An 18,280-nucleotide genomic window follows, 5' to 3' on the forward strand; every position below is an offset into this window, starting at 1 on the left:
TTCTGATGAAAATTCTTGGCCCAGAATGTTGACTGTTTATTCCTCTCTGTCGATGCTGCCCGACCTGCTGAGTTCCCCAGCACTTTGCATGTGCTCAGTGGAGGAGAGGCTGGTTTTTTTGTGAAAGACTGGGCTGCAATTTCTTTCTGCAGAGCAGTTGCCAAAAGTGATGCATCCAGAGGGGATGTCTTCTGTAGTGCATCCGTCAAAATTAGTGAGGATCTTAGGTGCATGCTGAATTTCTTTAGCCTTCTGAGGAAGTAGGAGCATTGGTGTGCTTTTTTGGATATTAGTGATACAGGATATTTAGTGATACTCACGCCAAGGAACTTGAAGCTCTCAACCATCTCCACGTCAGCACCGTTGATTACTTCACTCCATCCTGTTCCTGAAATCAATGAACAACTCTTTTGCTGACATTGAGACGTTGTTTTGATACCATGAAACTAGGCTTTCTCTCCCCTTCCTGTACTCTGTCTTATTGTTATTATTGGGCAGGTGTTAAAGTCTTCTGGTGCTGCCCACATTATATGGATACTGTCAGCATATTAAACGCAACTTGATCAGTTAAAACAGCCATATTTTGCATTTGCTTTGGCCTTCTTTAGCAGATATATTGTTACATTGCCATTGACCCAACACTGGTTTCCTGCTCTCTAACCCCCTACTTCATAAGCAACACTCAGAAAAGCCAGTGCACCACCTCTACAGTTTTTGGGCCAGAAATCAGGAGGCAGGAAAACTGGAAGATCTGTACCACCCACTTTTGGAAGGTAAAACCTACTTGTGAATGGGCCAGGCAATATAGTACTGGGAAGATGTCCTTCAAAGCAAGAAGAGCAAAATATGTTGTTCCACACGGCATATTACTGTCACAAAGTTATTGCGTTGCTTCTCAAGCTAGTTGAGATGAATTTACCTTTATTATTATTCATTAAATAGCAGTAGAAATTGTTAATTAGTCCATACCTTCTGGTAGAATTAGAAATGAAGGCGTTCTCTTCTACACAGGATTTCAGGACAATAAGGCAAGCCAAGAGAGGAATAGGGGACTAAAAGCTCTGAAAGAGGAATGATTTTTAAGGAGTGTCTTTCGGGCATCTTTGGACAGAGGAACCTTTATGGACTGTCAGCTTGTTTGTATTTTATTGTCTTAGCTTCTGTTCAGTTAATGCCATAATCATGTTTGCAATGCCTCATTAAATGGTGTAGATGAAACTGAATCATGTATGCTATCATCACAGCCAGTCAACCTAATTAGAAAGGAACCCCAGAAATGTATGTTAATTGAGTGACTGGGTGAAAAGGCCACTCACAAATATGCAATTTGGTATTTTTGCATCTCCCATCAGATGTTTGCCTCTCCCTTCCCCCAGTAAGTCAAAATGTTAAATTCTCACTCCTTGTGTCTCTGCAATACATATAGACTTCCACACATTTAACACCCACATACATTGGGTGAGGTCATTATAACATACAGAGAGCAGTGAGTGTAGAGGAAATGGTAATGGCAAATTTGGAGGTCTCTCTTAGTTCAAGTCTGTTTACTTTTCTTTTACATTGTTCTGCCCTTGTACACTGACTCAAACAAATGCTTTCCAGCACAGTCCCTTGAGGTATAAGCTACATACTGTCAAATAAATGATTTACAGTCTACGCACTCCCATCTGCTGTTCTGTTCCAAAAGACATTCCCAATGAAACAGCTTCAGGTCTCAGTGCAGTAAAGAAGCCAACACCTCTCGCACATTGAATCACTCACGTACCAGTGCAGGTACTTTTCACTCTGGGGAATTCAAGCACTTTGAAGAATAACACCAGATGGATCCCAGAATTAGCTAGAGTAGCATTTGTGCTACCGTTGGAGAAGAAGGAACCTGTTTGCTTGAGGATTAGCTGATGATCTTTATTCTTTGTAGAACATTGAAATTTAGATATCTCCAGTCCTGTAGGGATCAAGGATCAACATTATTTTCCAAATACGTACAATTACATGTCTTTGGATTTGCTGTAATTAGGAATTGTAATTAGACAATGTCCTATTTACCAATATGAAACATAGAGAAATCATTGTCTTACAAGTAGCAGCAGTTAAATATAATTAATCTTATTGACATTGCATTGTCAACAGAGTATGGAAAGTCAGCAATGACATTTCTAGCACTATGGTTTGTTGGGAAATCATGGAATTTTTATATTTTATACTTTATTGTCGCCAAACAATTGATACTAGAACGTACAATCATCATAGTGATATTTGATTCTGCACTTCCCGCTCCCTGGATTACAAATCGATAGTAAGTATTAAAAATTTAAATTATAAGTCATAAATAGAAAATAGAAAAATGGAAAGTAAGGTAGTGCAAAAAAACCGAGATGCAGGTCCGGATATTTGGAGGGTACGGCCCAGATCTGGGTCATGTGCAAATGAACATTTGCACATGTTCTCTTTTGTAGCTTTCCCTTCCCTGGTTTGTACTTCAATCTATTCTTTAATTTCCTTATTCCATCAAAATAAATCATTTTCTTAAAAACTTGTGTTGCAGTTATCTGCTGCATTCTGATCTTAATGTCCTGATACTTGAAGATTATTTTGAGTGTGGTTGAAAATACCAATTGTTGAGGCTGTGAATCTTATACAGGGTCTCAGCTAGAACGTAGATATGGGCTGAGGAGACATAACCTCTGTAGCAAGGCTGATTGTCAAACTTTCACCACTGCAATAATACAAGGGGAAATACTTCAGATCCTGCAAATCTGCGATAAAAGTTCGAAATGTTTAGTTGATCAGGCAGCCTCTGCAGAGAGAGAGAAACAGAGTTTTCCTGTCAATTTAATAATCTTTCATCAGAATGATTAATGCATCTGTTCAGGTGAAAGATCATTGATCTAAATGTTAAAATTGTTTCACCCTCCATTGATGCTGCCTAATTAACTGCGTAGTATGAACGTTTTAAAATTAGTATTATAATATTTTATAAGTATGAAGATACTGTATATGGAGTTTATGCTATTGAATTGTCTGTGTACATAAACTTTGGAGTTAATTTTATATCTTATCTTAATGTAAAGATTGACTAAGAAATGGATAGTAGTCTGGCTGATTTCAAGAGAAAATGTAAAGCAACTGCTTGCAAGGGCTGAGTTTTTTCACACTACTCCTATAATCCTTTATCTCATTCTGGACTTAATTTTATTTTGCACACCAGAACTCTGAATAAATATGTGTTGTTGAGACAAGCAATGATGAAATGGTTTTCAATTTATGCTAGTTGATGGGAAGTGAGCCATGGAAGCTTGAATCCAAACTTTGGTCTCTCTTTTCACATAGTTTAATGGAAAAATAAACTTTGCTCTACATAAGGAACAAGCTTATTACAGGTTGAGTATCCCTTATCTGAAATTCCAAGTACCAAAACCCTCCGTAATCCAATTTTTCTTTACATGACGTCACAAGTGGAAAATTCCACCGGACACTGCGGAGGTTCCCCGGTGATGTGCAGCTCTGTGTACCTCAGAGGGTTCTGAGAAGTGATCCGCATATGAAATGAACAAAAGATAAATAATAGAAAAACACTGCTAAAAGTGGAAAATGAAGATCTTGAAAGTGTATTAAAAGAGTGGATTTTTCAGCATTGGAGTGAACATATGCTGCTTAATAGTATGCTGATCATGAAGCAAGCAAAAATCTATCACGATGACCTGAAAATTGGAGGTAATTGTGCACATTTAGTAGGCTGGTTGCAGAAGTTTAAGAAAAGGGACGGTTTGCCAAGATCATTGCTGATGAAAATCTAACACACTTAGCAGTGGCACATATATTCAGAGTCGGAAATGATAGCGATCCCAAGATATCTCACTATCTATTCCAAAATCTAAAGCCCAAAACATCTGAAGCATTTCAAATAAGAATACTCATATTATGTTTTCAGTTATTAAAAAAGATACAAAGTAACACCTCTGCATTTAAGATTAAGCATTGTATGTACTTTCATTACTTTTCCCCCCATTAATTAATCATGGTTCTACAAGGAATTCTTCATCAGAAGCTATGACTTGAAAACACATTCCAGCCCTTCAACTACAAGGCACAGACAACATTCTTTTTTAGTTGCAAGAAATCAGCCAGGCTTGCCAATCTTGTCATCTGGGATATAAAACAGTATAAATTCTCATGGAAAATAATTTCAAGCAATTGTTTATTAATTTCCAATAGTTTTCAGAAGGATTTCTAATAAAGCTTCTTTTGTAGTTTTAATTTTACCTTTTCACCAGTCATTATTTTATGAATAATACCAAAAATATTTGAAAATGAAAGTTCAATATCCAAAGGAAAATTTGCCTTCACTTAACACAATGGTTTAAAGAAGTTTACTTGTTAACTTTGGTGTTTACACAGTTCTCTCACTCAAATAATATATTTTTTCCCTTTGCTGTACAGCATGTGCATATTCATATTCTTCCAAGAAAGAAGGGAGACTTCGCAAGAAATGATAATGTCTACATGGAGGTAATTTTAAAAGTCTTTAACATAACTTTGGATTATGGAAGCAGAACACTTTATTTTCAGTCCTGTGACAGAGAATTGGTATCCAATGCACTAACTCAGCTAATTCCGCTTAGGAGACTATTTTATTGTTGTCTTCTAGACAAATATTTGTCAGTTAATGCCTACAGTCCATTCCAGATAAATACAGACACACTGCAAACAGCATTCTAAACTTGTAAAAATTATGCTATTTTTGATTTAATCATAATAATTAAATATAAACTTTTGTATTTACTTTGTGTTCTAATAATCATGGTTAATATGCAACATAGAAGAACAGTAACCTGAATGTTGAATATAATCTTGATCAGATAGCTTTTGAGAAATTAAGTTACTTGAGTGTAGAACTATAGTGTTGTCCTGCAGCATCACCATCTACATTACAGAGTTATCATTGAAAATGGAACTATTCATGACCTTGTTCTGCAGTATTGCATTGATATTCGACTGACTGACTTCAGCATTTTCAAGTATGCCACCTTTTATATGAGGTTATTTAACATTTTAGTTCAGGCATCACTTTCACTTAAATGCAGCTATTTCTTCGCTAAGCATTTGAAGCAGGCCTTGACTTAGAGCAATTGTGTCAAATGGGAGAGAGCGAATTGATTCTATGTTTGCACTTCTCCCAATTTCCACTGAAGTCAATGAAACTAAAAACTCATGAGACATAAAATGAGCTGGTGACTCATAATCACCTTTTTTATTCTTTTGCTCAAAGTGTTATTTCACTGTAGTTTACAATTGTTTGATTCCACTTTGCAGTCAGATTCACATCAAAATGAAAACAGTTTCTCTAAATAGTTTATGGATTAATTGGATTAGTATTTTTACACTGAGAAATGATTAGAAAATTGATGGGCATTGTATGTCTTATTAGTTTTTAATTTTTATTGGTTTGTGTATTATGGTATACATCTGAAATTAGACTTTTCCTGTGTGCTTGTGATTTGGTTTCTGCTAGGAGTCTGGCTCTAAGATTTTGTAATTCGATGAATATTACTCTGTGCCATAGAAATGTATAACATATGGTGACATAACTACAACCCCATCCTTGATCTCAGTTCAGCAACTCTGCTTGTGATAGCAACTTAGTCTGTCTGCTTGCTGCTATTGAAAAGGCAGCATCTGTGGATGCCTAGAAATAGGATCTCTTGGTCTAAGAATTAGATGATAGCTCACAATTAAATATATTATAATAAAAATGTAAAATAGATGTTCACTTCCCTTCCAAACATTGAGCAGCATCCATAATAGAATATATTGTTTCACATATGCTTTCTCTTTCATGGCTACACATAAAAACATGAAGATATTTCATAAACTCATTCCTGATGAAGGGTCTCAGCCCAAAACATCAACTGCTTATTCTTCTTCAACGATGCAGTCTGGCCTGCTGAGTTCCCCCGCCACTCTGTGTGTATTTCTCAAAAACTTCCTTTTTTTTGTTGTGATGTGAGTAAATTGGTACTGAAGAAGACTTTGCTGTGATTTGCTGTCAATTGTTGCTAAGGAATGTTTCATTGTTTTAATCTGGATACAGCATCTGTTTCCTTGCAACATTATTGCTTCAAAAGAAAACTTAGAAGATAAAGAGCCAGTTTGATGGCAGTTTTCATTGTATTCAAAGGGATGAAATCTCTTACAGTGGGAATTCATGAGTCAGAAGAATACCTAACGTTTGCCGGTCTCTCTCTATTTGTTTATGCTTTGGGTAATTATTGGTGGTGACTGTACATAACAACTCATGGAAGTCTTACCCATAGTATTTTAAAAATTAGGCTAGTGGATATGTGTATTGGGGATTAGGGGAACAGAGCAGAAGGAATGGGTGAGGTGGGACTGGGTATGATGATGAGAGGGACAGTTAGATATATATTTTTAATATATCCTATTTGATGATTCAATGTTTCTAAATTTGGAACTAGATTGAGAAACTGCAGATCAAGTTCAGATGTCAAGTACGTGATCAAAGCCACAGTGGTTGAGATATATAAGTGAAGTCAGTGGGTGTATTCAGCTTAACTGATTTCAGACAAAAATGGGAAGAACAAAGTTAGCCTGTAAGTGCCAACTTCTGCTATTGTAGAGCTTGAGTAAATGTGGGAAAGCTTCTTACTCCGCTAGGTACTCAATCCATTCTGTACTACAATGAGTTTTTATTTATAATGACAGTGCTATTCTACCGAAGCATTTAGTAGATAAGGATACCAAGTAATAATGAAGAACCATAATGTTCCTACCTGCTCCTAGATACAATTAATATAAACAGTACCCTACATGCGTGACTGAGGAATATTAGAATCAGAATCAGGTTTAATATCACCAATATATGTCGTGAAATTTATTAACTTAGTGGCAGCAGTTCAATGTAATACATGATAAATATAGAAAAAAATAAATTAATTAATGTACATTAAATAGTTAAATTAAAAATAGAAATGATAAAAACTGAGGTACTTTTCATGGGTTCAATGTCCACTTAGAAATTGGATAGCAGAGGGGAAGAAGTTGTTCCTGAATTGCTTTGGAAATAATATACACTTTATAAGGGAGAACTATGTGGGAGGGAAGGGTTAGTTAGACTGATGTCGGAGTAGGTTGAAAGGTCAGCACAACACCATGGGCCGACGAACCTGTACTATGCTGTACTGGTCTATGTTCTATAATATATACTATAGTTACTAGCACGCATGTTATTGAGGTTCTGCTGAATAGTAAAACACTTGAACAGTGCCATTGTGGTTTGTAGTATTGCAAGTATTATGCTGAATGATTGTGCTGCTACTACTCTGTTCCCTAGATATAATCAGCATATAAAACCTATGCAAGACCATTTGTTGATCCTGTGAGACTGAACAAAGGACACCTCATTTTAAAATTTGCAGCAGATGTCTTGGCTGGCTGAACAGAACATTGATTGTTTGATGTTACTTCTATCAGATTGTAGCAAACGACTTATGTTCTGCAAGTTTTCTTGAAATTACTGCCATGATTTATAAAGTCACATAGGCAGCCATGTGGCATCATGCAAACCATGTTTTATGACACTGCTGGGAGCAGGAAGAATTGAAACTTAGCTAAGAAGCAAGTACCATTTGAAAAATGTGCTGTCGATGTGATAATAATGTTTGTGACTCTGAGTAATAGGCCTGTAAGACAGCCACGGTAACCAGGTTCAGTGCCTGACTTTTTAAAGGCGACTGCCGCTGGTGCTAAATCTGGCAGTAAATCTGCCAAGATACTGCTTTAGTACTTTGGCATATTCTTTCCGGCTTTTGCAAGGATAACAATGTAAAAATAATCCTGCATCAAGTTTCAGCTGAGTGGTTTCATTCAAAATAATAAATAAGACAATTGAACACTTCATCGGGGAGTTATTCATTATTATTAGCAAAAATATGTGGAAAGGGACATCAGCAAATAAATAGGTGTCCTTCCAACTGGAAAGCATGTGCTTCACAATGTGCTTAATCACACTCAGTTGTTTTGTACTAAGCTGAGACCCTCAAAGTGAGGACATCACATGACTTCCCGAGAGCCTTTCACAATGAAATAAATGCTGTCACCTCAGTAAAATGAAAGAGAATAGATAGATGGAAACATCTCAGATAAAAGTCACATTGAAAGAAAAGTTGTGCAAATATTTTGGGGCCATGAATTTCCACCAAGACTGAAACCCTGACAAGAAGTAGTGAGGAGGTATAGATCTTATCTCTTGATGCTGTGGAAGAATTTAAGAAGTTAAGCTCGGTTTGTATTAATGGATTAAGAAAGTCTTGATTCTGTTGAATAATAGTACAAACACTTATACTTACCTCAATTGCATTGTAGCAGTAGTACAAAGGCATGAGGCGGTGATCATTGAAGAAGCAACTGGTGCTGTCATCATGCTTCTACAGAAAAATGAAAGAACGTGTTTGTTATGCCCACTGGTTATCTTAAGATAGGGACAGCCTTTGTTAATAGTCCAATGTAACATAAACAGGACTCAAAAATAAATGACACCAGCAAAGGAACATGAAACAAAGGTATTTAATTTGCCAATGAACATTATGATTTAGGGCTCATTGCTGTATAATTATATAAACCCAAAGCATGTGTTGTGTTGAATGGGCCTTACATGATCAAAAGCTTCTCCCTCACCTATTTTTCTTTGTAGTGTAGGCAAATGAAATTAGGTGAGTCTGAGTCATGTAATTAGGTGAGTCTGACATCAGTGGTAGGGAAGTTGTTGGAATCGATTGTTAGGGATGAGATTACGGAGTACCTGGAGGCACATGACAAGACAGGTCAAAGCCAGCATGGTTTCCTGAAAGGAAAATGCTGCCTGACTAACCTACTGCAATTTTTTGAGGAAATTACAAGCAGCGTAGACAAAAGAGATACAATAGATATGGTGTACTTGGATTTTCAGAAGGCCTTTGACAAGGTGCCACACATGAGGCTGCTGAGCAAGATAAGAGGCCATGGAATTACAGGGAAATTACTAGCATGGGTGGAGCATTGGCTGATCGGCAGAAAACCGAGAGTGGGAATAAAGGGATCCTATTCTGGCTAGCTGTCAGTTACCAGTGAGTTCCAAAGGGGGTCGGTGTTGAGATAGCTGCTTTTTACGATGTATGTCAATGATTTGGACTATAGGGTTAATGGATTTGTGGCTAAATTTGCTGATGATACAAAGATAGGTGGAGGAAACAGAGAGCCTGCAGAGGGACTTAGATCATTTTGGGGACTGGGCAAAGAAGTGGCAAATGAAATACAATGTTGGAAAGTGTGTGGTCATGCACTTTGGTGGAAGAAATAAATGGGCAGGCTATTATTTAGATGGGGAGAGAATTCAAATTGCAGAGATGCAAAGGGACTTGGGAGTCCTTGTGCGGGATACCCTAAAGGTTAACCTCCAGGCTGAGTCGGTGGTGAAGAAGGCAAATGCAATATTGGCATTCATTTCTAGAGGTATAGAATATAAGAGCAGGGATGTGATGTTGAGGTTCTATAAGGCACTTGGGAGACCACACTTGGAGTATTATGTGCAGTTTTGGGCTCCTTATTTTAGAAAGGATATACTGACATTGGAGAGGGTTCAAAGAAGATACATGAGAATGATTCCAGAAATGAAAGGGTTACTGTATGAGGAACGTCTGGCAGCTCTTGGGCTGTATTCCCTGGAGCTCAGGAGAATGAGGGGGGATCTAATAGAAACATTCCGAATGTTAGAAGGCCTAAACAGATTAGATATGGCAAAGTGATTTCCCATGGTAAGAGAGTCCAGCACAAGAGGGCATGACTTCAGGATTGAAGAATGTCCATTTAGAACAGAGATGCAGAGAAATTACTTTAGTCAGAGGGTGATAAATCTGTGGAACTTGTTGCCACGAGCAGCTGTGGCGGCTAAGTCATTGGGTGCATTTAAGGCAGAGATAGGTGCTTGATTAGCCAGGGCATCAAAGGGTATGGGGAGAAGGCAGGGGAGTGGAGATGACTGGGAGAATTGGATCGGCCCATGATTGCATGGCGGAGCAGACTCAATGGGCCAAATGGCCTAATTCTGCTCCTATATCTCACGGTCTTATGGTCTTATGGTAATATAGGAGAAGAGGAGAGAGGTGTGGATTATGGTGGGGGCTGTTTTGTGGGGGGGGGAAGAATATATTCGGGAAGAGTTGTGATTGGTTGAGTAATGAGGCGGCAAGCTCTGTAACCTGTGACGAGTCAGGCACTCAGGATCGGAAAATGAGAAATATCCTTGGGTGGTTCACCCCCAGAGATAAACATGGGTCAGTTGAATGGAGCTGCTGACACTTTGCTGAGCTATGATCACAGACCTTAAAGGCACATATTAATTATCATGGATGTTTATGATATATAAATGTCCCTGTGCAACCTGAGAGCAGGAATGTGAAGCGTTGCTGTCTGGGGAGAGAGAGACTGTAATGGAGAGGAAAAGAGCCCTGGGATGAGTGAAACAAATATAGAAGTTCAAATCAAAGTATAAAAGAGATGCCAGCAGAGATGTCATGTGCATCATTTATGGCAAGACACTTGCCAGACCACAGATGGAAGTTGACAGAATGTAGTTATAGTGGACTTCTCTCGGGGTAAGAAGGCATCGACAACGCTAGTAGGAATTTTCTGATGTCGTACGCACTTGTATACTCTCTTACACAGATTTTTTATAGAGTCATACGACACTACAGCACAGAAACAGGTCCTTTGGCCCTTCTAGTCTTTGCAGAACTGTTACTCTGCCTAGTCCCATTGACTTGCACTCAGACCATAGCTCTCTATATCCCTCCCACCCATGTATACATCCAAACTTCTCTTAAATGTTGCGATTAAACCTGCATCCACTACTTAAGCTGGCAGTTCATACCACACTCGCACCTCCCTCTTGAGCGGAGTTGCCCCTTAGGTTCCCATCAAATTTCACTGTTCACCTTTAAACTATGACCCCTAGTGTAGTCACCCAACCTCAGTGGGAAAATGCTACTCGTATTAATCCTATCTATAGCTCTCATTATTTTGTATATTTTTTAACAAATCTCCCCTCATTCTCCTACGGCCCAGAGAATAACATCCTAACCTATGCAGACTTTCCCTATTACTCTAGTGCTTATGTCCCGACAACATCTTGGTAAATTTTCTCTGTATCTTTTCAATCTTATTGATATCTTTTCCAGAAGTAAGTTACCAGAACTACACAAAACATTCCAAATTCAACCTCACCAATGTTTTGTACAATTCCTGTGTTCTGTACTCTGATTTATGAAGGGCAATGTGCCAAAAACTCTTTACAACCTTATCTACCTGTTTTGACGCTTTCAAAGAATTATTGTTCTGTATTCCCGGATCCCTTTGTTCTGCTGCACTCCTCAGTGTCCTGCTGTTCAGTATGTGAGTCCTACTCTGGTTTGTTCTCCTAAATGACAACACTTCACACTTGTCTTCATTAAATTTCATCAGCAATTTTCAGCCCATTTGCCTAGTTGGTCTAGATCACATTGCAAGCTTTGATACCCTTCCTGCTATCCAGTACACCCCTAGTCTTGGAGTCACGCATGAATTTGCTGAACCAGTTTACCACATTATCATTCAAATCATTAATATAGATGACAAATAACAATGGACCCAGCACCAATCCCTGCAGCACACCTCTAGTCACAGGCCTCCATTCAGAGAAGCAACAGTTTACTAGCAACACACATAAAAGTTGCTGGTGAATGCAGCAGGCCAGGCAGCATCTATAGGAAGAGGTACAGTCGACGTTTCAGGCCGAGACCCTTCGTCAGGACTAACTGAAAGAAGAGCTAGGAAGCGATTTGAAAGTGGGAGGGGGAGGGGGAGGGGGAGATCCGAAATGATAGGAGAAGACAGGAGGGAGAGGGATGGAGCTAAGAGTTGGAAAGTTGATTGGCAAAAAGGATACGAGGCTGGAGAAGGGAGAGGATCATGGGACGGGAGGCCTAGGGAGAAAGAAAGGGGGAGAGGGGAAGCCAGAGGATGGGCAAGGAGTATAGTGAGAGGGACAGAGGGAGAAAAAGGGGGGGGGAGAGAGAGAGAGGGAAATAATTAAAAATAAATAAATAAATAAGGGATGGGGTACGAAGGGGAGGTGAGGCCTGTCTACAGAGGCTTTCTTCCCCCACCCACCCACGGCATTCAAACCAGTATACTCGTTATTGGGGGGAGTAGCCACTGGCGTACCCTGTACTGTTTCCTATCCCCTTTCTCTTTCCTGATGGTCACCCAGTTACCTGTTCCTTAGCTGTAACTAACTCTTTGTCTCTCCTATTAATTAAGTCTTCCATCTCGCAAATGATCCACAGGTTATCCAGCTCCAGCTGCGGTCTGTAAGAAACTGCAACTGGATGTACTTCTTGCAGGTGTAGTAGTCATGGATGCTGGAGGTTCCCTGTCTTCCCGCATCCTGCAAGAGGAGAACATCTCTGTTCCTACTGTCATCCCTGCTGCTCTAACCATGCAATAAGAAAGAAAGCAAAAATACTTAACAAAAACTTTCCTTAGCTTCTGCCTCTTCTTGCCAAAGCCTCATCTCCCCATTCTAACCCTGGCCCAATCATACAATAGCCATTCCTACAATGTCCACTCTGCTTAAACCTAGCCTCCTATTTTATTGCTCCTTGCCAAGTGCCTCATAACCAAAGTGATCTCGAACTCCACAGAAAGTCCCAAGAGACCCACTCATCTTTTAAAGATGGTGCATATGATCCATAAGTAATTGTCCTGTGATCTCAAGCTCTGCAGAAAGCTGCTTTTCTTGAATTGTTGCTCAAGATAACAATTCATACTTGCACACACAACCCGTTGCTAACAACGTATTTACTACAGAAACTGTTGTTAACAATGTATTACTACAGAAACTGTTGTTAACAATGTATTACTACAGAAACTGTTACTACACAAACTATCACTTCATCCATAGCCTCCGCAAACTCCATCTTCTTCTACGTTGGCACTTTACCCCTTTAATCCCAGACAGTGGTCAAGCCTCCAAAGACAGAATGATGTAAAGCTTGTCTAATACCTTTTATTTCTTCTATTCTGGCTAAGCAAGCATGAAATGAAAGGGAGGCCACCTTCACAGGCAGGGTGCACTTGCAAGTTCAGCATCTCAACAAACTGGAGGTGGTCTAATTTTTTCCCATTTTCCTCCCTGAATCTTTTCAGTTTGTATTTAACAGAGAAACAAGAGATTCTGCAGGTGCTGGAAATCCTGAACATCATACACAAAACACTGGAAGAATTCAGCAAATCAGGCAACCTCTGTGGAGGTAAATGAACAGTTAACATTTTGGGCCTAGACTCTTCGGAATCATCAGTTGTTCATTTCTCTCCATGGATGCTGCCAGACCTGCTGAGTTCCTTCAGCATTTTGTGTGTGTTACACAGCATCTGTTCAAATTCTGTGATGTTCTTTATTCCCCAATATAATTTTCTTGTTGCAATCTCTAAGGGACCAATATTAACTTTTGCTCATCATCTCCTTTTTAAATATCCGTATGATTGTTTTTATTTTTATTTGAAATTAAAAGCATTGATGAGATGTGGTGGCTTGAGCAGGAAGATGTTTGTCATATTGATTACATCCGTTTGTTGAGATCTGAGTGAATACTGATGTTTCCGTTGCTGAAACAGCTGTTCCCCACTGAGTATCTTGAAGTGGTCAGTTGATTGAAAATAACCTCAGTTGGTGTTCCCAAGGTTTTTCTCATTGTTGAATGATGGTGGACTGCATGCTTGAAATGATAGCCCTGTGGTTAATCTTGCTACTCAATGAATTCTGATCCAATCATTATGTTGATATGTATATCACATATGATGTGGCTGCAATGCTGACTAACCATCACTGAAATTGGACCACAATCCAATGACTTCCGGGTCTTGACCAATGTTTAGACGTGCAGAGCAGAGCTGATGCATGGAAAGTGTCACTTAAGTAGTTTCCACAACAGGAAACACAAGAGATTTTGTGATTAGGCATTTAAGTTATGGTATCAGGGAACTGTTATAATCAGTGCAGCATATGAGAGAATGTTATTGCAGTTTCTAGGCTCTCCTAGTTGATTATTGTTGCACTACATTGGTGCTAAGGATTATCATGCAGAGTAGCCCCTTATTATGGCACTCTTAGTTTTGCTTTGGGACTCCTTTTGGGAAACAATCCTTCACTGGGAGTCTTTTTTATTTTATTTGGCCAATACTTGACTTACCTATGCAGCAGAAAGCTGAGGTTCTAGATGCTGAGCAAGGATATCTTCCTGGTAGCCACCTTCTCCTTCCTGCTCCTACTTGTCTTGTTATTGGTCCTTGGTCTCTTCATTTCTCCTCTCTCAGCAACATCTGTACTCTGGAGCTGACATGCAGAAAATGACAATAAGGTCTCCATGTCTGCCTATTGTGCATTGTAAGTTATCCCTGAATGGATGTAGACAATTAAATATCTTCTTCAAATGATTTATAGTGCTTTCCACTGCAATCCTGGCACACATATAGCTCTCAGATGATGTTTTGGGATATAGCAAGAGTAGAGGTAGCTCTTGTTCCGTTGGAACTATTCCTCCTAGCAGTGATGACTACTGAAAATTATCTGGCAATGTGGATTCCCTCATCAAACATAAAGTTTAACATTCACCATGAACAAATTCTTTTTATGATTCACAATAAGATAGTAGGTCTTTCCAGTTCATAAAATTCTCCAAATTATTAAGAGGCCTAGTTATGGTCACATGGGTGCCCATAAGTATACTGTATGTGGTCAACAGTCACCAGAACTTGTGGGAGTCCAGCAAGCTGGCAAGTCCCTCTGCTGTGGTTGTCATGCTTCAAAGTAAATGCAATTGTTAATTCATGACAACAGAACCTGTGAGATCTCTCTGAAGTAGCAGTGAGCAGGAAATTAGCCATATATCTCGGTAATGTCATATTTGGATAATCTAGGCTGGGGAATACATTGTTCATCTGATATGTATAAATTTCTCTGAAAACTTCATAGGCAAAGACTGTTCTGACATGGACATGCCCTTGCTTCCTATCAAGAAGACCCTGACTGGGTAATACAGCAGCCGTCATAGCCTAACGTGATGAGAAATGGAGCTGCCTGCGGGGACACCACCTAGGTACCCATTATATGAGAATCTCAGAAACTCTGAAGCTGCTGGTTTTAGCACATGGTTTTGAAGGTGCTGGAATAGTTCTGAAGCTACCCAGCTGTTCTTGGCAAGGCAGTTTTTATGAAGGAGAAGAGATTAAGGAGGCTGGGTCTTTCCTCTCTTGAGATCAGAATTGAAAGTGGTCTTATTGAAACATACAAATAGCTAAGGAGTTTGATAGTGTAGAGATGAGGTTGGTTTTACCCATGGCTGGGCTGTGTCGAAAAAGGCATCGCAGTATCATAAAAGGAGTTGGTCATTCAGAATGTTCATGAGGAGAAATTTCTTCACCCAGAGGATGTGAATCATTTCAAATTCATCCCTCTGGAGGAAGTGGATGTCAAATCACTGAACAGAGATCGACGAGCTCTTGGATCATGGATTATGGGGACAGCACTGCAACATATGCTGAGATAAATGACGGACTAATGTACATTCTTATTGAATGCAGGCATGAGGAATTGAATGGGCTTATAGAGTCATAGAGCACTACAAGCCAGAAACAGGTCCTTCGGCCCATGACAAACTACTTATTATTCTGCTAAATCCCGTCAACCTACACCTCAACCACACCTCTCCCATCCATGTACTTACCCAAATTCCTCCTGCTTCTATTTCTTATGGTCTTATATGTGCAATTATTGACAGAATGTTCATTTAAATACTGACAAAGCCAGTGGACTAGGTCAACATACCCTTGTTCTCTTGAGACTGTTCAGAAATAGGCACAGCAGGGACGTTTCTTACTCCATTTACTCTGTTTCTTATTCCATTTCTGGTTGTCACAGGCAGCAGTAGGTATTGTGTGACTGCTGATATCATTTGGTGAACACCTCACCCAGGAAAAGGTCAGGGGCACCATTGAGGTTTGTCCCTGAAAGAGACCAGTCCAATTTCACGGTTGGCAAGATTTCACTTCGAAATTATTACCAGTACAATCTACACTGTAAAATTGAAAATGGATCACATAGCATCTGAAAACAAGCATTACATGAACCCATTTCTAAACTACTGTGCGTGTAGGACTCCAACTAAACTACTGTGAATTATTGAGAGAATATGAGGTCTAACCGCAACAGACTTCTTGTTTTTTTTATATACATTCCAGTAGATTCTGTTCAACCTTACCTAGCCCAGCCACTGACACCAAAATGTCTATATGAGTTGCATATGTAAAGACCTGGAACAAAAGTCACTCGCATTTTTAATCACAAAGAGTAGTGTTTGTATTCTCTGTAGAATAACTTAAATCTGTCGAGACCTGATAGATCAAAAGTATGTGCAGGAGCTGTCTGTGCCTTGAATTCATCTCATGGAGAGTGTGACACATCATGCCAACAGTCCCCCCGCTACCACTGCAGAGACTGATACTGACTGGGAGGAGTGAGGAAAACCCTTCGTCCACTGGTTCCCACAAAACTCAAGCCCCCTTCCCAAGAAGTAGAGTTACTGGAAGAGGGAGTGGTGTAGGGACAAGAAGAAGAATTGGCAGGTGGTGAAGAGGTAAAAAGGCACAGAAGGAACCAGATACAATGTAATAGGCCTCTGAGAAACAGTATACAGATAAGAAAACACAGACATCAGCGTGCAGGAACCTCGTGGCGAGAAGGCTGCAGGATGGCTGTGGGGCATGAGCCAATGACCAGAAGGCAGACAGGGAGACATGGAAGCTGGATGTAAAACTACTGATCCCAGAGAATATTAACGAGCTGAAGAGGGACAATGCAAGTTGGAGAATTGCAAAGCACCACGTTTAGTCCCAGCAAAGAAAAATCCTAGAAGCATCAGCTTAGTAGCTATGCTCCGCTCACTCTGTGGGCTGGATGCTTTCAGATCCGCTGTGATGTATGGATCTATGCTTCTGTCTAGCAATATGTTAGAATCTATGAGGAAGCGCAACAACTGACTAAGTCGAACGGCCACTTTAAATTTAGTAAATTATAAACATTTTAATAGAATTTTAAGGAAGACATGATGGGTCCTGTGAGCTGCTACAGTTTTTGCTGACTTCATTGGTATAACTTCTGGCCACTTCAAAAGAGCATCCATAACAATCAAAAACATGGAGTCCATGAATGGCACAGAAAAGTCAATATGTACTCTTTGCCATGGTAATGATGGCCACTCCCATGGGTGTAAGGGTGCCAGTAGGGGTGCATTTTGAACTTTTTGGCATCCCAAACAACTTTTGATCAAGTTTTCAATCTGTTTATCTATTCCCGGCCACCACACATAGCTCTGGGTGAGACTCTTTATCTTGACAGTACCCAAGTGTCCTTCATGCAGATCTCTAACATTCTGGTACGCAGTTTCAAGCAAACCACAACCCAAGATCCACACATCAGTGTTCTTTGACATACCGACAGTTGATCTTGTCTCACTGAGAAATCTGGAAGCATAGGGTTACCATGAGCTGGCCATCCTTGCATGGTGATTTCATAGACTTTTGACAATGTTGGGTCATTCCTTGTTTCCCTTTGTATTTCAGAATTTGTTACCAGCACTGGTACCAACTGGTTACCAATGTGGTGGGGAACATTTCTGCTCGGTGACAATATAAAGACTTCTGTTCTTCTGTCGCCATTAGTGAAAGATGTAACAAGCCATCAGCATTGCTGTGTTGTTTGGTACTCTTGAACTCTATGTCATAAGGGTGGGCTGATAGGAATAGAGCCCAATGTTGTAACCAGGTAGCAGTCATCACTGGAATTCCCTTCATAGAACTGAAAATGGATACAAGAGGCTGGTGATCTGTCACTAGTGTAAACTTTTCTCCACAGAGGTAGTGGTGGAACTTCTTTATTCCCCATACCAGACTAAGGGTCTCTCAGTTGTTCTGTGCATAGTTACGCTCTTTGTTCATCAGTGATCTTGAAGCAAACACAATCGAACGTTCAGATCCGTCTTTCACAATGTGTGACAAAACAGCTCCAATGCATAAGGGGATGCATCGCATGCCAGTCTGATGGGCAGAGGTGTTCATAATGCTTGAGATGTTCATCGGATGTTATTAGTCTCTTTGTTTCCTTGAATGCTTTTTCACATCTTTCTGACCATTC

General features: G+C 39.7%; 1 protein-coding gene across 3 annotated transcripts in view; it reads left to right on the forward strand.

The window, feature by feature from the left end:
• The window catches only part of fhit (fragile histidine triad diadenosine triphosphatase), a 1,013,122-nt gene that overhangs the window by 720,218 nt on the left and 274,624 nt on the right, over positions 1-18,280 (forward strand). For 2 of the 3 annotated variants that reach the window (XM_063068397.1, XM_063068398.1), the window contains exon 5: positions 4,441-4,509. The exons of the other annotated variant lie outside the window; for it this stretch is intronic. In XM_063068397.1, the coding sequence (XP_062924467.1) occupies positions 4,441-4,509 (69 nt within the window). The remainder of the gene's footprint in view (positions 1-4,440; positions 4,510-18,280) is intronic. 3 annotated transcript variants of the gene reach the window in all.

The sequence above is a fragment of the Mobula hypostoma genome, chromosome 15, assembly GCF_963921235.1.
Source record: "Mobula hypostoma chromosome 15, sMobHyp1.1, whole genome shotgun sequence".
NCBI lineage: Eukaryota > Metazoa > Chordata > Chondrichthyes > Myliobatiformes > Myliobatidae > Mobula > Mobula hypostoma.